General features: G+C 31.5%; 2 protein-coding genes and 1 pseudogene across 3 annotated transcripts; all 3 read left to right on the forward strand.

The window, feature by feature from the left end:
- Positions 1-23455, forward strand: part of LOC131870093 (ATPase family AAA domain-containing protein At1g05910-like) — a 38167-nt pseudogene that overhangs the window by 11089 nt on the left and 3623 nt on the right.
- Positions 13164-18151, forward strand: LOC131870098 (uncharacterized). 2 transcript variants are annotated; one of them, XM_059215800.1, is made up of 3 exons: positions 13164-13369; positions 17200-17265; positions 17690-18151. In XM_059215800.1, the coding sequence occupies exons 1-3, from the start codon at positions 13305-13307 to the stop codon at positions 17787-17789; spliced, it is 231 nt and encodes a 76-aa protein (XP_059071783.1). In that variant the 5' UTR covers positions 13164-13304; the 3' UTR covers positions 17790-18151. The 2 variants fall into 2 exon arrangements, with proteins under 2 accessions (XP_059071783.1, XP_059071782.1); XM_059215799.1 differs by lacking the exon at positions 13164-13369 and having other exon boundaries at positions 16611-17265.
- LOC131870099 (uncharacterized) lies at positions 20866-22196 on the forward strand. Its single transcript, XM_059215801.1, has 2 exons — positions 20866-21427; positions 21773-22196. The coding sequence occupies exons 1-2, from the start codon at positions 21325-21327 to the stop codon at positions 21991-21993; spliced, it is 324 nt and encodes a 107-aa protein (XP_059071784.1). The 5' UTR covers positions 20866-21324; the 3' UTR covers positions 21994-22196.

The following is a 23455-nucleotide window of genomic DNA, read 5'->3' on the forward strand; positions in this document are numbered from 1 at the left end:
GAATACAATTGCAGTCTTGAAAGTAAATGTTTATTATTTGAAGAAATTCTATTTCGGTTTGAAAATATTAAAGTCTTAGGGATAATTTTCTCACTAATTTTTTACTCTTATTTAATCATTGTTTATTTATGTTATTACCATCAATATTTTAAAACTATCTTCATTTGTTTAGAAGTAAAACTGGAGGGTTGCAAAATAGCATAGCTCAATTTCTGATAGTTTACAGATATAAATGGGAGTTCATACAACATAATACATTCCATTGGATGAACCTAGCAAATCATTGCATGCATATTCCAGAATGATGCAACACACATTATCTCTTTATGAAATAACTTGTAAACTATTTCCTTATATTCTTTTATAAAAAGAGAATTGTCTAAAGATAGGTAATTTGTCCATTGTTTTAAACTGTTAGATAAAATATATCCCATCAATATATTGTATCTAACTAAAGAGTCAGTAAATGTAATCCTGGCTAATCCTTTCTTTTCAATAGAGAAAGAAATAATGCAAAGAGGCACTTTTAGTTACATTTCTTCTTTCTGCTTTCTTGTTAAATAATACAGAAAAGAAATTGAATATATTTCGGACTTCATGATTAGCTCAAAATAGCATTTATGGACTATAGAATTTTCATATTAACTAAACCAACATACTACAAAAGCCTCTAATAACAAGATTTTACAGTTATCCATATTCAAGATAAATATCATTCATATAAATAAAAAGTCATACCAATATAAAATTTGATAATCATGTGAACTTTATAGATGTTCTTATGCCTGATTGAAACTCAATTGAAAGAGATCAAGATAATGATGACATTGGCATAACAAAATAAAACACCGCGACAGAATGCTTGCCAATGAAAGCTAGAAATAAAATAAGATATAAACTATCTTAAGGGAAAGAATGTTTTGATGTTATAACAACTAATCTGCCATGTTTCTAATTTAGAGAGGGACAAGTAATGAAAGTCATTTAAAAGAAAACTGGATTGGTTTTATTATTGATTAAGCTACTATCACATCCAATTCGTAAAACCATTTTCATACTGTTGTTGGTATGACACATATCATATAAAAGAGAATTATAGGGCAAAATAAATGCATCACATGTCATATATCAAATTGATTTACTTATGTACAACGTTTGTGGTTATCTGATGACCCATTTTATTTATAATGGGGATCATAGTTTGAAGAAAGTTCATGGAATCAATGCTTTGTGGGATGGCTAGCAACTAAGGCAATCCCACAAAGTCCTGATGATTTTTCTCTTTTCATCTTCATATATGCACACCCGCCCACTCCTCAAATTTGTGGATCATCGTTTCTTTAGAACAGAAATCTGCGCGGCTGTACCCTAGGTCAACCGCTTCCTCCATTCAGAAAGCCGATATTGCAAAATAAAGCAAAACTACTGTGAGAAATCGATTCCTCTGTATTTTGTAAGTTAGTGATATGGAGTGACTAGCAAGAGGCTTATAATATAATGGGGTTGTTTACGTATACGTACAAGAGACATCCTTAGAGAACGCCGCACCTTTGTCATGTATGAAGAAGCCTCCTACGGCAAATTCAGCGCTATATCATGAAAAACTGTTCTGAATGCTGGCCAATTGGGATCATGGATGAAACACAAATTGTGCTTGTTGAGCTGATTGGACTGGTGGACCAGCTCAAAAGGGGTGATTTGCTCTTATTCACTGCGATTCGATTTGAGAATATGAAGGCACCAGAAGCATTGCGAATATTGAGGCACCACAAGCATTGCGAATTATAAGTGTGAGATGACTTGAGCAGAGCCCATGAATAAAATGCAGACCACAACTTCAATATTGGGAGTTTTGAAATGGCAAACAGCTATTTCCCATCACTTCTTAAAGTTTACAGGAGGTAAAAGAACACTCAGTGTGAAATCACCTCATACATCACAATTATAGTATATTTATATTATGGTGGACCAAAATAAGCATATAATCTACAAATAAACATTTAAAGAATTATAGCTTACAATGCATTATGAACTCTATGGCTCTTTCATTGTTGCAGAAGGTAAGATTTCAAATAAATAAACAATTTAAGTCGTAGTATTATTTTCAAACTATTTCAAGTAAATATATAATAATTTATATAAATATTGTTTTAACTATTTAGTCAAAAAAATTAGAGTATCTCGTATCATTATTTTATTTTTATTGTATTTTTCAATTTTAAAAAAATTAGTACAAATAGAATGATATTTTAATATGTAACCTTTATTTTATTAATAAAATATCTTATATTGATATAATTATTTAATATGAAATGATATGTTGATTCTATATGTAATTCAATCATGTCTAAAATAAATATATGTGTAATGAACATATAAATATATTTAATATAATTACATTATAAGAAGAATAACTAATACCAAAACATACTCATACAATTCATAATATTTAGAATGACAAATATTGAAATACCATCACAATATCATTTAAATAGTGAATAAAAGATTATTAGATTGATTCTTTGTAAATAAATATTAAAACTGAATTCATTCAATAAAAAATATAATATTAATAATAAAATTAAAAAATATTATTCATATTATAATAAATTATTATAAATTATATCAAATTATACACATGTTTTATTAAAACTGATATTGATATCCAAATATTATATTGAGATGATAAATTTTTTTTTGCCTATTCAAGTAGAGCAGAAACTACAATTTAATTGAAGGCCCCATAAAACTCAATCAATTTTCATTCAAAAATTTAGATTTTCTACTACATTAAAATGAAATATAATTAAAAATTATGCGTGTTGAGCTGGACTAGTGGACCAACTCAAAAGTCTTTTATTCACTGCGATTCGGTTTGCAATTATTCAGGCACCACAAGCACTGCGATTCGCTTTGGAAATATTCTGGCACAAAAAGCATTACGATTCAATTTGCAAATATTCGGTTTACAATTAGTCTAAGATGAGTGCAGCAGTGCCCATGAATAAAATGGAGATTACAATGTTAATATTGGGCGTTTTGAACCAACCATTTTTTAACAAGAGATTAGAAACTAGATAACTTCAATCATGTTAAACTTTTGTCCAAATAAAAATAGGGAATCAAAATTTATAGAAAAAATAACTAGAATATTATAGATGATATTTACCAAATGGAAAAAATCTATCTACAATAATTCTCCCAATAAAATGGCATATGGATGCATCATAAAACATCATATCATATACAAGATCACATACCACATAGGGTGACATAATGATGATAGATTATATAGCCAACTAAAGAGACAAATCTCTCCTCTTTCCATTATAGCAACATCACAACTCATGAATTCATATGCCAATTTTTAAAAAAAACATAAAACATAAAAAAGTGGACCCAAATTGTCATTTTTTTATTTGAGTTTTATATATTTTGTCTTTGACAATAGTTTCATTTTCCCACCAAAGGGGCAACTCATAACATGTTGTAGACATATGCATGAGATAAAGAGTAGCCATGATCCCTCCCTACATGCTCTTTAAATAGGATTTTATTTTGTCCCTTTACTATTTCTGTCCAATTTTATGGAGCGATATGAAAAAGATGCAAAATCTTAGAGGACCTAGCAATATTATTTTTAGTAATAGTTTTGAAATGTTTTTAAATTCCTATTTTAGAGGACCCGAGGGTTTATTTTTAGCACTATAGAGGCATAATTTGGTTCAATTTACGGGTGCCTAAACTCACATTTTCATTTTTGACGTGCATATTTGATCTATTTTGTGGGAATTTCACAAACTCTACAAAAGATAGGTATATATAGCTACCTAAATATGTTTTCCATCTTGTTGTTGTAGATAGGAAGTATGGAGAGGGTAAGTAGTTTGAGAAATAGAGGGGCTATAAAAAAGAGTTTTTTTATTATTATTTTCAAATGGTTTTTTTGAATTATGTAAAAGTACCATTTTGTATGCTGATAAGCCATTGTAGCATGACATTTTTTCTTTTCAAAGGGATTTTCACAATTGTTTAAAAATCCCATTCTTGAACAATGTGAAGTGCATGTTTGAAACCATGAGATTTTTCTACACATGTTTTGTATGCTCATTTTATATTTTTCCCATCATTTATCCAAATAATTTCTTTAGTAATGGAAAAACTAACCATATATTATTTAACCACACCTTTTAAAAATGCAATATGATGGCATTATATTACTCTAGTGTTCAATTGTGTTTTGTGTGACAAGGATGAAGAAACAAAAGGATCATCTTCTTCTCAAACATGCTTTTACATATGAATGTTGGTTGTGGCTACTCAATAAATTGAGTTGGTCTACTCCCTTCACTCCAATTTTTAATGTTCTTTGAAACTTGATCCAAATTGTACAAAGAATCATTTTTTGTAATCCTTTGGGAGGTTGCTCATACTATTTTGATCTAGAATATTTGGTGGGAAAGGAACAAGAAAATTTTCAGAAATGAAAGGAATAAGGTTGAGGTTGTTCCTTATAAGATTTAGAATCAAATTTCAGAAGTGGTTAAAGGTTATACAATTAAACATAAATGGTCTGATTCATGTGAATTAAAAGGTTAGACTCTTGTTTCACATCTTGAAAGGATAATGTTCTTAAGGAATGGAAATATGTAAAGCTACCATTTAAGGGAAGCCTCATTAATAATGTAAGGAAGAAGGTTAATAGAAAATAAATTAAATGAAAACCCTCAAATATTAGACACTCCAAATTAAATTTTGATTGACCAACGAAAGGGAATCTCAGGACTTTGAGTGTAGGACTTTGAGTGTTGGATATCTTTTGAGAGATCATGAGGGTGTCATTTTGGAAGCATGGGAAACAAGAAATCTAGATTGAACTAATAATATGGTAGAATCTAGAGAACACATGTTTGATCTTAGAATGGAAAGTAAGCTTAATATCAAAAACCTAATCCTAGAAGGAGACTCTATGAACATTATATTTGCATTCAATAATTTCCAATCTCTAAACTAGAAAACTGAATACATATTGTAGGAGGCTTGGAGTTTCCTCCATTATCTTGACCAATATCAAATTAATCATTATTTCATGGAAGAAAAAAAGTTGGTGGATGGGTTGGAAAATAAAGGATGTCGATTAGACAATGGAGAAATTTTATTAAGGAAGATGCAAGAGTGGATACAGATCTTGTAGTAATTATGCAACATGATATGGCCTAAGTGTTTATTTCCTAACATGTTTGGTTAAATCATTAACTACCCTTCTCAATTGCAATGAATGGTTTCATTTCTCTTTTTGTTGGCAACACTTCTTTTTGGGCCCTAGGGAATATTGTCAAATCAAGGTCTACGTATGCTCGTTTTCACAAACTGTTCATAATTTATTCGAGTTGTGTCCTTCAATGAGTTAGAATCATCATGAATTTATATGGTGGAGCCTTTGTGGATTTCCCAATATATTCCAAATATTTTTAATTTCATTTGACATGTGTAAGTTATTAATATGGTTTGTTTTTGCCTGTCAAAGCTTGTTTGAAGATTTTGGCTTGGCTATAAGAATGGAGGGTCTCATGTTTATTTCTTCACCAGACAACTTTTATTTTCAATTTAATTCTGAATTCATAGTTCAAGGGGTCATAATGGAATACAAGGCACTCAATAGAAGAATTTTTATCCCACTCAAATAATGGGAATTTCCCACGTCTGGTCCATTCACTGGGGATCATGTTGGAAGTGAAGTCCAACGGACTCCTTCCATTTTACCGCCAAAACTCTTGGCTCTTCATCTTTTGTTTGTAAAGCTCTTTAAGAGTTGTTTGAATATAATTTTGTGAGAGGTATTCTAAAGCTGCTTGCAGCTGTGTATGTACAAACTAGATTGGTTATTAATACATTGATTCCCCTGCTTAAGTGTGGACTTAGGTAATCTGTCAAACCACGATATATTGTGTGTCTCATTTGTCTTTATCTATGAATTTGTTATTCTATTTCTACTCTTCTAATTTGTTTCTAAATCCTAGCATTTTGTATCAAAGCAGGGTTAGATTGCTATTAAGATTTGGGTGGTTGAAATTCCAGAATCATGGAAGAATCAAAGATAGAGAACTTTTTCGGTCAGAACTTCGGGTTATGGAAGGTGCAGATGGAGTCCTTGCTGATAAAGAAAGACCTTTCACTTGCACTTGAAGGGAAAGCAAAGAAGCCAACTATGATGGCTGATGAAGAATGGGAAAAATTAGATAAGAAGGCAAGAGTGACAATTTTCCTCTCGCTGTCCAACAATGTCCTCTTCAATGTCACGGTTGAAGCAACAATGAAAGATGTATGGGACAAAATCACAGCCATGTATGAAATGGCATGGGTTGCCAATAAAGTGTTTATCATGAAGTGATTGTACAAGCTTAAGATGAAGGAAGGTTGCACTATGGGAAATCACATCAATGAATTTATTACATTGATTAGTCAAGCAACTTCAGTGGGGATGACACAAGATGATGACAGCAAGGTTGTTCTTTTATTATCCTCTTTGCCAAGCAGCTGGGATGGCATTGTAACAATAGTTAGCACATCAAAATCTGGTAAAAATAAGTTAGTTTTTAATGATGTAGCAGCTACTCTTCTCAGCGAGGATTCAAGAAGAAAGAATGAAGAACCTTCATCCGGTGAAGCCTTAACAGTGGTAAGCACCGAAAATAGAGGTAGGATCCATAATAGAGGAAGAAATAATTATCATACATGTTTGAAATCAGCAAGGAGATCAAAGTCTAGAAACATAAATGGTGATTGTTGGTTTTGTGGAAAAGTTGGTCATGTAAAGAAGGATTGTAGAAACTACAAAAGGGCACAAGAGAAGGTGCAGGAGAGCAAAGAAAATACAGTCTACGACAAAGATGATAGTGTACTAATCCATTCAACAACCAACCCTACCCCGGGTTCATGGGTACTTGATTCTGGTGCCTCCCATCATGCTACCTTATGTCTTGAAGCATTCATTAACTACAAAGAAGAACATTTTGGAAATGTTTTCTTAGGAAATAACAAAGATTGTGAAATTACAGGCAAGGGTGATGTGTTGCTACCATTAGAAGGTGGTAAAACACGACTGCTCAAAGATGTTTGGCATGTCCCACAATTGAAGCAAAATTTGATATCCATTGGAAAGCTGTTTGATCATGTTCTTAATGTAAATTTTCTTCCAGATACTTGGAAGGTAACTCATGGTATCACGGTGATTGAAAATGGAAATAAATTGGGTAGTCTATATATATTTAACACTCATGGTGAAGTGGGAGCTGCAATGGTGATTGAGGATAGCAAAGCGAATCTTTGGCATCAAAGGCTTGGGCATATTAGCAAGAAAGGGATTGATGTTATGCACACAATAAATCACCTTCTGGGCCTCAAACTTGTTGACTTGGCCTTTTGTGAACCTGTCTTTATGGAAAACAAAAGTGAGTCAATTTTTTGAAAGGTGGGTGTGATACGAAGACAACACTGTTGGAGCTTGTATACTCGGATGTTTTTGGGCCTACCGAGATAACCTCCATTGGAGGAGCTAACTATTTTGTCACCTTTCTTGAGGATTGTACAAGGAAAGTATGGATTTATATGCTCTCTACGAAATCTAAAGTTTGTTCACATGAATTTGATGACTTTTGTGTTGATAAGGGGATTAGAAGAATTAAGGTTGTTCCTTTAACTCCTCAAGAAAATGGTGTAGCCAAGAGGATGAATAGGACAATCCTTGAAAAGGCAAGATGTATGTTATCAAATGCAGTCTAGCAAAGGAATTTTGGGCAGAGACTTGTAACACAGCAGTATATTTGATCAACCAAAGTCCCTCAACTAAATTAGACTTTGGTATTCCGAAAGAGGAATGACAAGGGATACGCTCAGCAGCAAGACCTCGATTTTAAAGAAATTTTTTTGCCAGTAACCAAAATGACTACCATCTGAGCAGTATTGGGATTAGTTCCAGCCTAGGATCTTGAGCTTGAAAAGATGGATGTGAAGAGGACATTTCTCCATAGCGACCTTAATGAGGAATTGTTTATGCATCAACCTGAAGGATTTATTAAAAAGAGTCAGGAACATCTCTATTGTAGATTGAAACAGAGTTTGTATGGGCTTAAGCAAGCCCCACGACAGTGGTATCTTAAATTTGATAAGTTTATGATTGATCACAAGTTTATTCGTTGTGAGTTTGATCCTTGTATCTATTTTAAAAAGCTACTGAATGGCGAATTTGTTATACTTCTTCTTTATGTGGATGATATGCTAGTAGCCGGCACAAGCATGAAGATTGTTTGTGAGCTTAAAACTCACTTAGCTAATGATTTTTCCATGAAAGATTTAGGGCTAGCGAAGAAAATTCTTGGAATGACTATTTTTTGAGATAAGAAAAAGAGAGAACTTAAACTATCTCAGCAAGGTTACATTAAAAAAGTATTGGACAGATTTGGTATGGCGGATGCTAAGTCTATATGTGTCCCCTTAGCCTCTCATTTTCAGTTGTCTTCTTAATTGTGTCCACAAACACAAGAAGATGAGGAGTTTATGGACAAAATTCTATGCAAATCTATAGTTGGAATTCTTATGTATGCTATAGTGTCTACTTGTCTGGATATTGCTCATGTTGTGGGAGTGGTGAGCAGATTTATGTCTAATCCAGACAAATCACATTGGGAGGCGGTCAAGTATATTTTGTGGTATCTCAAGGCTACTTCAAACTTTTTCTTATGGTTTGGGAAGGGCAAGGCACACTTGTAAGGGTATACTAATTTTGATTTTGCTGGAGATTTAGACAAAAGGAAGTCTACTTCAAGTTATGCTTTCGCATTTGCTAGGGTAGTGATTAGTTAGGCTTCTAAATTACAACATACAGTTGCTCAATTGACTGCAGAGGCTGAATACATAGCTCTTTCTGAAGTAGCCAAGGAGATGGTATGGTTGCAACTCTTGTTAGCAAGCTGGGTTTGAAGCAATAAGATTTTTCTTTGTTTTGTGATAATAGCAGTGCCATCTTTACAACTAAGCATTAGGCATCTCAGGCTCAGTCCAAACATGTTGATTTTTGCAGTCATTATGTTCGTCACATGGTCGAAGAAGGTAAGTTTCATGTAGATAAAATTCACACCGAAAAGAATCTAGCTGATGTGCTCACTAAAGTTGTTAAGTGGGAGAAGTTTGATTTTTGTCAAGCTTCTCTCGGCCTTTCCAATATCTGATAGTAGGACTGAGTGGGGGAATCTACTTGTTGCAGCAGTTTGTTGGCCTTCAAGGGGTAGATTGTTGGAAGTGAAGTCCAACGGACTCCTTCCATTTTGCCGCCAAAACTCTTGGCTCTTCATCTTCCGTTTATAAAGCTCTTTAAGAGCTGTTTGAATATCATTTTGTGAGAGGTATTCTAAAGCTTCTTGCAGATGTGTATGTACAAACCAGATTTGTTATAGATTGGTTATTCATACATTGATTCCCCTTCTTTAAGTGTGGATGTAGGCAATCTGTCGAACCATGATATATTGTGTATCTCATTTGTCTTTGTCTGTGAATTCATTGTTCTTCTAATTCATTTCTAAATCCTAACAGATCATCTCAAGCGAACTTTCAAATCGGATTGTTCAAAAGTTGAGAGGACCATTATCACCATTGTTGGGGAGAATTTTCTAAATGTGAAAGAACCCCAACATTTATCCTTCACAGGAGGTTCTATCTTTCTCTCCACTTGATTTCACGTGTTACAAAATTATGGCCTATTGCTCAAAATTGCAATACAATATGTGAAAGTGGAATTTTTTTCTAGAGGGTTTGGATAATGCAATGAAGAACTATGGTCTCCTTGAGGTCAACGCTTGGGTGGGAGGACTCTTACCTAAAAATATCTTAAGAAATGCTTGTATAAGCTTTTTGAAAATTAATAGGGCTCTTCTTGAATATCATTTCTTCTTCTATGGTTGGTCGATTCTTTGGTGTTTTCTATGTGCTCCATTGACTATTACTCTATAAACCCCATACTATCAAGATTATGTCTCTTTAGCATATGAAGGTTGTGTCTATAGAAAACTAAGGTGTGGTAGCAGATATGGTAGTAGATATTTAGTCAAAAGGAAAGGATATTGTAGGGGTAAGAAAGGATAATGAAGGATGGGGAGAAAATTCTCCCAAATTTTAAAAGCTCTTTGTAATTTTTTTGGCTTTGTACAGTGTCATAATGCTCTGTATTTTTTCGTGTCTTGTGTGGTACAGATTATTTGTCTTGTGGTCTTTGAGTTGGTTAGGGTTTCCATGACTAGGTTCATAGTTCTCCTAGCATGTGTTTCCATGACTTGGTTCATAGTTCTCCTAGCGTGTTTCTGTAATCATCTTTTGGGATTGCAGTACATAAGTTCTGCATTCATAATTCCTTTCTTTATGTAAATTTTATTATTAAAATTATATATATAATTCAGGCTTTATACCCTTTATCAAAAAAAATATATGATGATATTGTTGAATTTACTAGATGTAGAAAAACAAAAGAGTGAGGGCATACGAAGGTGGTGAGAGGAAAAAACCTTTAGTAACATCATTGAAGAAACTGGGGAAATATTTATTTTTGTTTGATAGTGAGATGACACAAAAGTTGTGTGTTTTATAATATTAGATTATGCAATATTAAATTTCTTATTATTTGTGTAAAAAGTATATCTTTTCTTCCTTACAATTAGTGATAATTAGACACAGATTAATAATGTAGTAAGTGCATTAAATTAAGTTGGAAAGAAGAGTGCATAAACAACATGTAGAGGTTGACAAAAAAATATCAAGTCAGATATACTTTTTGAATCCATGGAGTGCAAAACCTAGTTAATTCTCTTGAAGCTAAATTGTGAGAGTGTTCTCATGTAAAATTATTATTAAGAGAAAAGGATAAATTAGAATCTTTCGCTATTTTAGTGGAGCACAGCTACTTAAAAAATGAAAATAAGCTTTGAAATAAGCTTATGAATTTTATTTGTAAAAAATATTATCAATAATTTCATTACAAAATAGTTTAAGAAGATTGCATAAAAATAAGCAGCCATTTGATTATCCATGGGGCCACCTACTCCACAAATTGCTCCTTAAAAAGCTGAGCAGGTGCTGCTAGTCAAAATAAACTAAGCGGCAACATGGGGACATGCCCTTAGTGACCCCTTCTAATCCATGTTTCTAGAACTAAAATGATATTACCCTAATTAACTTTGAATTTTTGTGGAATGAGATCTGAACAGTTCTTTTAAAGACAGATCTATGGCTAGTGATGGCAACAACATTATGCCCTAAGTTTCTTTTCTCGTACGCTAAGAACTCTCTCAATTTCAAACACATATCACAAGGAATTCAAGTACTCTTAAACTGATCTGAGCCATTTGTTTTAAGCAAAATCAATGGCTAGAAAAGACGATAAATGAACCTTTAAGCCTATTAACAGTACTAGTTCTATCCAACCAATCGAGCGAATCAACGGCTATGAGAAGGCATAGCAAGGTGGCTCTAAAAATTCGTATCAAACTTTATTTGTTGAATTTCGCTTTTGTTTGAGTACTCTACACAAAATTCCATTCTCCACTCCAAATACAACGGTTATCTTAAAAGTAAATGTTTATTGTTTGATACAATTCTATTTCGGTCTGAAAAAACTAAAGTCTTACGGATAATTTTGTCACAACATTTTACTCATATTTAATCATTGTTTATTTCTATTATTGCCATCAATATTTTAATTTGTTGAAACTAAAACCTGAGGGATGCAAAACAGTATAGCTTAATTTCTCATAATTTACAAATATAAACAGGAGTTCATACAACATAATACATCCCATTAAATGAACCTTACTAAACCATTGCATCCATATTCAAGAATGATGTAACACACATTAATTCTTTATGAGATGACTTGTAAATTATTTCCTTATATTCTTTTATAAACAGAGAATGCTCTCTAGATACGCAATTTGTCCAATGTTTTAAGCTGAGAGATAAAATGTGTCCCATCAGTATATTGTATCTAACTAAAGAGTCAACAAATGTACTAGCGGTTAATCCTTTCTTTTCAACAGAGAAAATAATGCAAGGAGGCACTTTTATTTATCTTGCTCCTTCCTACTTTATTTTTAAATAATTCAGAAAAGAAACCACAGATATCGTATCAGGAAGAACTTTATTTCAACTCACTTTCGCAGTTTTTATTAATAGGACCAAAAAACGAAAAAACATTTACAGATTATATAAAACATGCAGGTTTCTTCGCATTAACTAAACCAACATACTACATATGAAATTTGATAATCATGTTCAAACTTTACAGATATTCTAACATCTCATTAAAATTCAATTATAAGAAGTCAAAATGATGATTGCATTCACATCGAAACAAAATAAAAATACCAGAAGAGAATGCTTGTCAATGAGAGTTATAAATAAAAATAAAATAATAAAAAAAATTATCTAAGGTTACAAGAAAGCTTTGATGTTATAACTATAATAATGTGAATCTGGCCAACCATTTTTCTAATTTAAAGAGGAACAAATAATGAAAGTCATTTTAGAGATCAGTTGATTAAGACTAAAAAATTGCCGGATCTGTTATCACATCCATTTAGTAAAACCATTTTCTGCTATTGGTTTGACACACATATTATAAACATCATGACCTATTTTATTCATAATAGGGATCATAGTTTAAAGAAAGGTCACTTCGGTGATTCCTTCAATATTTCATGGGGTAGAGACCAGCTAAGGCGATCCCACAAATTCCTCATGAAATTCTCTTTTCATCTTCATATATATCACCGCACATTGCTTCACCGCTTCCTCCATTGAGAAAGCCGATGTTGTAAAATAGAGCAAGAATGCTGCGAAATCGATTTTTCCATTGTAATTCTACTGCACAGACCAAAGTAGTTTGTAAGTTATTGATATGCAGTGACCAGCAGGAAGCTTATAATATGATGTATCAGAAAATGCCTTTGTCACTGCGAAGATGGTGGGACCATTTGTAATGCCTGATAAGGGCAAATTCATCACTACATCATGAAAAACGGTTCTGAATTCTTGCCAATTCGGATCATGGATGATTTGCTTTTGTTCATTGCAAATCGGTTTGCAAATATTGAGGCACCAGAAGCATTGCGATTTGATTTGGAAATATTGTGGCACAAGAAGCATTGCCATTTGATTTGGAAATATTCGAGCATCATTACGATTCGATATGGATATATTCTGGCACAAAGAAGCATTGCGATTCTATTTGCAAATATTTTGTTTGCAATTTTAAGTGTAAGATGACTGCAGCAGCGCCCATGAATAAAATGCCGGCCACAACGTTAATATTGGGCGTTTTGAAGAGGCAACCACCTGTTTCCCAACACCTCTCGTAGTTTATGAAGTTAAAAGCGAGTTCATAAAATTTTATTTCAAATCTATTTTTTATTTGTATAATTTAATTTTGATTAAATATCATGTATCATTTAAAGAATTAAATTTTTTTTAATTTTTTTTTTAAAATGTAAAGATCACTTTATTAATGATTATTTTTAAGCTATGCTTTTATTTGAAATAAGAGAATTCATATTTTGTAAATTGATTTTAAAAATTTGTATCATTATCTTTATATTTTTATCATTTGTAAATATCAAATTCCTTCCCTCTTCCATTAAAATTTTGTGTTTAAACTCTGATACTCTCTATTTTACAATCTAATATTATAAGGCAAAGAAACAAAAAAAAAACCTGACTTTGATTGTAAGTCAATATTCGAAAAATTTAGCTGAGACAATTCACATATGAAGTTTTACTAGGAGCAAACTTTCATTTTAATATATTTTAAAATTAAAAATTTTCAAGGGTAATTGACTGGGTTTTGTGTGTTTAGAAGTTTTGTCCTTTAATTAAATCGACTTTGTTTGTGCTCTGTGAAAATGGTGAAATTTACACGTCCCGCCAATTTAATGTTTGGGATATCATTAGTCAGCTTTACCTAAAGGTATTTAAGCGCACACATATATATGATAGAGATATAAATTAAAATAAATTATTATATCGAATTTTTATTATTTTATATAATTAAGAATTATTTATTAAAATGTGAATAATTTGTTAATTTTATTATTTTGTTATATTTATATAATTAAATGAATTTGATTTCAATTTTTTTAATAATTTTTTTCTTTTATAAATCTAATGATTTATTATTATAAATGGTATTTTGTTTAATTGGGTATAAGGTTAGAGTCTTATTAAATACAATGTTCAACTAGATAAAAAATTAGGGTTTAATTTGTTTTAATTTTAAATTTGGTTTGTTATCATAGTTAGAGTTCAATTAGATTTACAATCAAGGTTCAATCAAATCAAGTTTTAGGATTAGAATTTCAATTTGGTTTAGGGTTGGAATTAGGGTTAACTTTGATTTAATATTTAATTAGGTTTAGAGATATGGTCCAATTTTGTTTACACTAATTGAAACCATTTTTCTTCCTTTAAGTAGTTTTGCGTGAATCATTTATGTAATGTAGTTTTGCTTGAGTCTTTAAATTGTAAATAATTGTCAAAAGATAAAGTAAGTTGAATTTTAATTGCTTATAATTAAATTAATTTAAATGCTTAACTCTAACTAAAGTTATTAAAATAATCTCTAACTAAAACTAAAATTATTAACTCTTGATGTCATCAATTAACATTAGGGCATATTAATTTTAACCCTTCATTGATTTTAAACCCTAAGGGTTTTAAAATGAATCATTAAATTTGAGTTGTGTTAATGTTAAAATGAATCTACAATTAGTCTTAAAACAAAGTAAAAGTTAAAATCTTGATATAAATGCAACCTTTCTACATGCAAATCATTTTATATTCTAAAATTTTTGAATTAAACTAAACTCTTTTTTTTTCATTAAGTTTGATAAGTATTAACCACATTAAATGAATCAACAATTAATATTAAAATAAATTAAAAAATAAAATCTAGATATACATGGAACCTTTTCATATTTTAAAAAAATCAATTGATTTAAAATCTCAATCCTAATTTAAATTATACACTATTTCTAACCATGTCAAATTCACAATCATTTTTCTTTTAACCAAAATTTTTTTTATATTCACTATCGTGGAATCTGGAGGTGTCCTTGCCGAAGCAAGACTAATCCCCCAGTGTGTACGACCCACTCACAAGGTAGAAACACACACAGAGAGTTAACACAGCCGGGGACTCGAACTCAAGACCATGGGGAACATACCCACGCCTTAAGTTGCGATCCACGACCGGGTGAGCTAGGGCCGAAGCCCTTTTAACCAAATTTGAAGAGAGGGTTTGTGAATAACATAAAACCATTTTGAACAAACCAAAAAAATGTTTTGTGGAGAAGACAAAAGATTTCTACTGCCTGCTATGTGCATTAATATTCAAATTAGTGCAATCTTTAAAAACATGTATTTGGATTATGTACTGTGCCATAAGCAATCATGTTCAATTTGAATTCCTACATGTAGAAAATATTGATTTAAGATATTGAGAATCAACGATTCATTAGAATGCTTATAAAAAGATAAAACATCTTCAATTTTAGGCCATGCCAAAATGTGGAAGTCAAAGGATTGTGATATTTTGATGAGTAAACAAAATGTGTTTATCTTCATATGTTTGCATAGTAGGATTAATATTTAAAAGTCACTTAATTTAATATAAATTGTATTAGAAAGGATGTAGAAGACTTCTCTTGTTGGATTCATTTTGGTGTGAATGTAACCCTCATCTTCACCTCTTACAGTTTATCTTTAGTGATATATAGGTAAATTCCACTGAATTAACACATTTTATATTGTTATGATATATTTTGTATGTGAATGATATTTATCTCAATAATTTCATTTATATTGGATGATCTATTATTTGAGGTTTATCTTACTTGAGTTCATAAAGATCAATGTCTCATTTTGAATTCATATCATTTTTGTGGTCTTTGCCTTTCAATAAATAGAAGGATCTTCAATAGCTGGTTTATCATAATTAAATTAAATTTCTTATTCCTATTAATGCTAAGAATGTGAGTTTGGTTTAGTTCTTTAATTGACATGATTTCTAGAGTTGATGGTATTATGAGAATTCTCTTTAAATCTTTCAAATTCTAACTTTATTAATAAATATGATTATTTGAAGATAATAACATTCTAATTTGATATGAAGATTTTCAAAAATTCTTAATGAGAATCCAAACTTAAGAACTAAACAAAATTATATAAATTTGAATTTTCATATATCAAGACCCACCCTTAAACACATTATCTCTCAAATTCTAACTAAAATACTATCCATAAAAAAACTAACACAAAAAAAAAAATCTAACTCCAAATTAAGGCTCTTCCATGTTTACTCTATCCATATCCTAATCCTTTCCATAGATAGCCATATACCTATGAATTTAGCAATAATAGCTAGAGTCCAGGAATTCTTCTGAAATGCATATGTTAGCGATCTCATCTAAGACTTCCACATTAAGATTACCAACCGATTTCCACGTTTTAACTTTTTATCCCTTTTTAACTTACCATAAAGATGGCCTCCCCATTCCAATTGTTTTATCCCTCCCCAACCAATTCAACTGTAAAACTAGATTTATTCTTTTAAACTCCATGTACGAGGAGTATTGATGGGAAGTTCTTGGTTGCCTCGTTCAGAGCGCCCAATGTGGTTCTTTGAGTTCTTAACTGTCTTACTCCTTTCATTGTTCAACTAAAACAAATTTTATTCTTCTGCACTTTAGTTGGTTGCATCGTTCAATGCGCCTGCTACTATGTCATGGTCTGCGTCTTATTCATCATTCCTAATTTTCCATTACTTTCGCATCTGCATTCATCATTCCACGCGCGCATCTGCATTCATCTTATCTATCTTATTTCACTCACTATTCAACGTTTCAACATTCTTCTCCCAAAATAATATTATTTTTTAGAACTGTATAAGGAAACTATATCCGAAGCAAGACAGCAATATCCTAAAAGATATAAAATATTAGGGTTTTATCGCAAGGGACAGGCAGAAATTCCCTTAAAAGGCTTTCTGTAAAATCTACTACATTCTCTCTGAAAACAGTATCCATTCGTCAGAAGTTGCCTGCATTTGACAGCTTTTCCTTTCGAAAATGGCATTTAAGATAGAATATGAGTGGTTCTTTGCAGTAATGATGGGAATGGCGATCATCATGTTTGCTGGAACTGGCATGGCTACTGCAGAAGACACAGAAGGTATGCCGTAATATTTTTTATTTCTTCACTTGATATTTTGCAAGTTTCGAACACATAATCTATTTGCCGAAGGAAAATTTTGTGTTGCACCAACCACAAGTTTTATATTGTTCAACTCTTCTTTCCCTGTAGTTTCTTTCGTGCTTTCCTTAAAATGCTGAAAATTACGATGCTCTCAATATATGTGAAAAAAAAACAAGAAAATGTGTTTGGGGTTTAGGTCTTGCCCGCTCTTTTCTTTAATATTTAACCCTAGTCAATATCTGTTTCTTTTTCCTGAAATTCTTTTGCAAGAGTGCAACCACCAGGTATCATAAGAGCTAGTGAATGGAAACTGAAAGATAAGGAATTGCACCAATAATATTTGTTCAATATAGACCTCAAATATTCTTTTATATGGAAATTTTAATTTCTGTGGTCGCAGGATCGAAATCACTGCTCTCTATGACACAAGCTACTACTCAGGCGCCATTTCATGTCCACTCGGCAAGAATAACAGAAAGGAAATCACGGCCGTCGGATAGTGTTGAAACTGTATTAGCTGAGATGCCGATAACTGAGCAGGCGGCTTTGAGAGACGCGATCTTCTTCTTGTTCTTTTTACTCTTTCTCACTTCTCTGGCTATTCTCTGCTTATTCTCTGCATCAAAGTTATAGTAACTTGGCGTTCGATTTAGAAGCACTCTGGGATATCATCTTTTTTTTTTCCCTATTTTGAAACAATCCATTTCTTCAATTTTATGCAAAATGCCAAGGTCTGCTATAAATTCTTGTTCCCTGATTTTGAAATGCATTTAAGGCAAGGAAGCCAGAAATCGGCTTTGACTTGAAGTCAATGTTTGCTAAATTTATCCCAGACGGTTCAACTTGATAAGTTTTACTTCAAGCTATCTTTCATTTTCTTATACTTTGGAAAGGGAAATTGACTGAGTTTTGTGGGGTTAGAAATTTTAGTGGGATGAATTTGATTTTAATTTTTATTTATATAAAAATAATGTGTTATTTTCTCCATTTAATTTTTTAAGCTTTTTTTAATGATCTATGTAAATGGTATTTGATCATTCTTCTTTCTAAGTATAATCAATTATACTGGTATGTTTTAAGACTAGCTCTTACATTTATTATCATTAAATATGCATGTATGTCTATCATGCATGTATTTATAGTAAGCATTATTGACTTATAATGGGTTAAAACATTTTACTTTTAAGTAAATATAACATATAGTATTAAATGGTATAATTATCTATGTAAATGAGTTTGTTGTTAGATGCAGAGAAAATAAATGTCAGCACTTCAAATCCTTTCTCATTTACATAACAATTATCCACAACATACACTATTTATTTGAATTCTTTTATTATGATTATTATAATTAATGAAACCAAAATCCCTTACCTTTTCAAACAATGAATAATAAATAGATATAGGGAGTTATAATTTTAAATGTTTATATACAATCTTAACCTTGTTTTGGTCTATCCTAATATAAATACATTTTAATTCTTATTTATCATGATGTCACATTAATAGTGTGTTTGTCTACCTCATCTCCACTTTTGTTCTATATGATTTATTTTTCCAAATCTTTTTCATAAGTTTTTTTTTTTAAAATACTTTAAAATATGATTTAGTTGAAGATGGCAATGATTTGGACTTTCATTTTTCTTTCAATTTTTATTTTTTTTTAATATTCATTTGAACATGCACATAAGAATACTCATGATGAACAGTGACATCTTTAAAGCTACAACAATTATTTTTTCACTATTCATTAAGTCAACAATTAATTACTATGCAACAATTTGAACGTGGTCTAACTAATAGACCTCGTCATACTAAACAAGAAAAACACATAAAATTGGTTTTTGCTCATATGGCCCTTCAATCTGTTGCACCATCGGCGAAATTACAAACCAAAATAGCCAATAATATTGCTGACGTTATCAGCGAGAAGAAAATGTGGAAGTTAGCAGACATGAAGACTATCAAAAATTAGTCTTGACTGTGGACGAGGACAACGATAATGATATTGCAATTATTAAAAAAATAAGGGTTTAAAAGAATAGAAGAAATGAAACGCTACTGGGAAAGAGGGCAGAAAAGAAAGCTCTAGTATGAATCGCTGCTGAGATTTTTTAAACATATTGTTCTGCTAATTTTATTGTCTGCCCTGTCTCATCAAACTCATAAAAAACTTTAGTTAGTTCGTTTACTTATTTATTGTATTTTGTTTTTGTTTTATGTAAATTTTTGAGATGTTTACAAGTAAATTTAAATAAGCCGCGTTTGACCCAATAATTTCATGCATATTCATGCCACTAATTGTGACTCAGAAGTCAATTTTCCACTGTAAATTTTATGATCTGTTTTCCCCGGTTTCAGTCGTGATTCAACAATTCATGATTCAACAATTCAACATTCTTCTTGGGAAATCTTAAGATCTAAAATGTTAGGGTTTTATTGCAAGAGTCAATAATTCTCTCTCTCTCTGAAATTGAATCCATTCATCATAATATGAAAGCATTTCAGAGCCTTTTTAAACAATAATGCCATTTGAGAGAGAATATTTCTTTGCTATAATGATTAGAATGGCGACGCTCTGCGGATAGAACTAGAGTTGTCATTGCGGGAGACACAAACAGTATGCTGCTGTGCTTTTTGTTTTTCACTTATGTTTTATAAATTTTTTAAGACTAAACTTTTAAGCAGAATAGAAAGTAGCATAATCTATTTGTGGTCGGATAATTTTGTGTTGTGCCTCACACAAGTTTTTATTAGCTCTAAGTTTTTTTTAACTACATTTTCTTTCGTAAATCCTACTCTTCTCTTTAATATTTAGCTATCGCCAAATACTTTTATCTTATTTGTATTTTCTCTTGTATTATTTATAAGGTTGATGGTATTGTAAGAATATTTTTTGAATATTTTTTATTTTAAACTTATTAATAGATATAGTTATTTAAATATCTCAATATAGTAATTTGATGTAGTTAAATTTCATTAATGTAAATTTTCTCACTCCAAAATAAAATGAATTCTTACCATTTTCTATGCAAATTCACTTCATTCAAAACCTAAGTAGACCAATTAAACAATCTTTGTAAAATAATCAAAGATAGTAAAAAATATCCCCTCTTATCTTTGAGTAGAGATAGTTGCCCTTCCCATTAGACTCAACAAATACCAATTTATCTATAAGTCTTTTAACTCCTTGAAAGTTGAAAAGTGATGAGAAAAAGTTAGTTGACTCATTCAAACGATCCAATATTAGACATCATCATCATATTCAAACCTTAATGAGACATGAAAAAACATTCATAAAAGTAGAATGCTCCAATTATATTGTTATTATTATTATTACTTTAAGATAAATTAAAAAAAAAAATAATATTATTATATTTCACGTACAATTATATCTTGTTTGCTAATGTTAGCTAGTGTTCTATCTATCTAATGACTTGTAACTTTTAGTTTTACGATATTGTCTTAAATTGTTCATCTTTATAACTTTGATTCATCGCTACTTAATGCACATAATTTACCATAACAACAGCCTCTACAACTGATTCAACAGATACTAACTTTATCCTTGACTCCTTGAAAGTTGAGAAGTAATGGGAAAGGTACAATCAGCGTTGTGGTCCGCATTGTCGATTTTCCACTACTTTATTGTGGAATCTCATATCATTATCGCAGGTACAATCATCCTATAGCTGTCCTATTTCACTCACGTCCATAACAACTGTCTTGTCCCTTCTTTGTTCAACCAATTCAACAAAAACTGTATTTGTTCTTCTCGCCTTCAATTATTTGCATCGTTCAATGCACCCACTATTAATGTCCTGCTAGAACTCTTCTCCCAACTACCTCGCTAATCTCCATGCGCGCAGCTGCAATTGTTTTATTTCACACTCAATCCACATTAGGGTTTAATCGCAAGGGGCGTGGAGAAATTCTCTATAAGAGCTTCACGAGAAATCTACTAAACTCTCAAAAAAGCTGTATGAATTTGTCATTATACAAGTTGATAGCATTTCAGAGCTTTTCCTAACGAAAATGGCATTAGAGAGAAAATATGCCTATTTCTTTGTCGTAATGGTGGGAATGGCGATGCTCATGGCTGCTGGAACTAGCATTGCCGCTGAGGGAGACAAAGACAGTATGCCGCCCTATCTTTTTATTTCTTCACTTTATAATTTGCATGTATCGAACACCTCATCTCTGAACTAAATAGAAGATAACTTAATCCATCTGCCGCAGGAGAATTTTGTGTTGTTCCTTCCATATGTTTAATATTGCTCTACTTTTCTTTCCCTGCATTTTCTTTCATACTTCACTTAAATTGCTGCAATTTAGGATGTTCTCGATATATAGAGAGTAAAAATTCAACCACTAGGCATTTCCATCAAAGCTAAGAGACTAGAAAATGTGTGATTAAGAAATGCAATCATAAACGTCTCAAATAATTTTTGTATAGAAATTTATTTTACATTTGTTGTCGCAGGATTGATATCTCTGGACCCTCTGACAAAGGCTACTGCTGAGACGACAAGGACAATTGAAACGAAATCTGGGTCATCTGAAAGTGTTCCAAGAGGTTCTACTCGCATTGTGGTAAAAGAAAAGGCAGATAAGAGAGACGAAATCATCTTCGTCTTACATTTGGTCATTATCAATCTTGTAATCGTTACCTCTTCAATCGTTTTCTTTCCGATTCGATCTTAGCGTTTGATTTAGCAGCACTTTGACAATCGAATCTCAAGATATTTTTCCATTTGATAAATATCCTCCATAAGACTTTTTCCCACTATTTTGGAGGAGCCGATATGTCCGATTCCTGTACATTTTGGAACAATCCATTTCCTTCACAACTTTCTGCAGAATAGCTAAGCCTACTACATATACTATTCTCTTATCTGTTTCTATTGTATTGTGTGTATTTTTTTTTTCCATTAGAATACAAAATAGATACAAAATAGATTGTAGAAATCTCATAGCTTTAATGATTGAAGTTATGAAGGGTAATCTAGAAAGTGTGATTTAATACTTAGAGCTGTTTGCTATCAAACGAAAATTATAATTGTTTCCGCTGCAATTAACACAGTATTATAATTATTTTTAAAAGCTTTCAAAGGATTATGGTGGTTCTGCTTTTCTACTCGATTCATATTCTCTGTGTGATTGTAGATTTTTGAAAATTACTGCTACCAATACTTTTGATTGATGAAATTTCTGCTGGAAAGAGAAAATCTTTGCTAAATGAGATTAAATTTACTTGGATATTTTTAAATTTTATGAAAAAAAAGTTGAAAAAGCTCCCGGCACGGTAGCACTTTCATTTCATACACAGCTCATATTACATAAATATTGTGATACAATATCTGAGTAGACAACTCGGCAGTAGAGTTTTTCCATGATTTCATGCATCATTCCTTATTACCATGTTCTTTATCTTCTCCGTTTATTTTCTTACTTTTTTCTTGCAAGTTCTTACTCTTGTCTAGCCAAGTTTTGATTCAGAGCATGTCCAGAGCGTGTCCTTTAGGTTCAGCTCAAGATTTTTTTCCTTTTGATTCGCCAGTGTTTTTGAAGCACAACATATATCTGCATCCATTTTTCTCTGCTTGAAAAATGACCGTTCTTTCAAAAGACTGTTCAAGATCTCATTCGAATTCATAAATCTGATATTATCTCCCTTCCAGAAATCATTTTTTTGTAGAGAAATTGTTGGCCTTGTTGTTTTAGTTTGGAAAGGTAGCCAATGCCAATGTATATATGTGCAATTTCCTGGCAGAGGATTAGCTTGTTTGTGAAAACCTCTCGAATCACACCTCCTTTTTCTGTGGTTGGTACTTTCTTTGATTCTGGTAATTAGATTTTATTCTCCAATGGGTTTTTTTAGTATAAGGTTATTTTGCAGTCATATATTCAGTTTGTCTATTTTATAATTAGTTCAATTCGTTAGATTTTGGATGACTACTTTAATGTTATTCTCTTTTTTGATGAAAATTTTGGGAACTTGAATTGACTTGATTCATCTTTAATTTTGTTTTGCGAAAATATTTCATGCATTCATATTTTGAATAGGTAAAAGATGAGAGGTAGCTTCCATCTCCATACGTATTGATAGGTTTCTAGTCTCGTTGAATTTTACATGATATATAACATTTTTTCAGCATTACATAGG

The sequence above is a fragment of the Cryptomeria japonica genome, unplaced genomic scaffold (assembly GCF_030272615.1).
Source record: "Cryptomeria japonica unplaced genomic scaffold, Sugi_1.0 HiC_scaffold_287, whole genome shotgun sequence".
NCBI classification, from domain to species: Eukaryota; Viridiplantae; Streptophyta; class Pinopsida; order Cupressales; family Cupressaceae; genus Cryptomeria; species Cryptomeria japonica.

What these genes read in the sequence shown, in the direction of transcription:
- LOC131870099 (XM_059215801.1), top strand. Translation starts at nt 21,325, where the DNA reads ATGGCATTAGAGAGAAAATATGCCTATTTCTTTGTCGTAATGGTGGGA. An exon ending in CGCTGAGGGAGACAAAGACA is followed by an intron (nt 21,428 to 21,772) that starts GTATGCCGCCCT and finishes TTGTTGTCGCAG; the next exon opens with GATTGATATCTCTGGACCCT.
- LOC131870098 (XM_059215799.1), top strand. Translation starts at nt 17,163, where the DNA reads ATGGCATTTAAGATAGAATATGAGTGGTTCTTTGCAGTAATGATGGGA. An exon ending in TACTGCAGAAGACACAGAAG is followed by an intron (nt 17,266 to 17,689) that starts GTATGCCGTAAT and finishes CTGTGGTCGCAG; the next exon opens with GATCGAAATCACTGCTCTCT.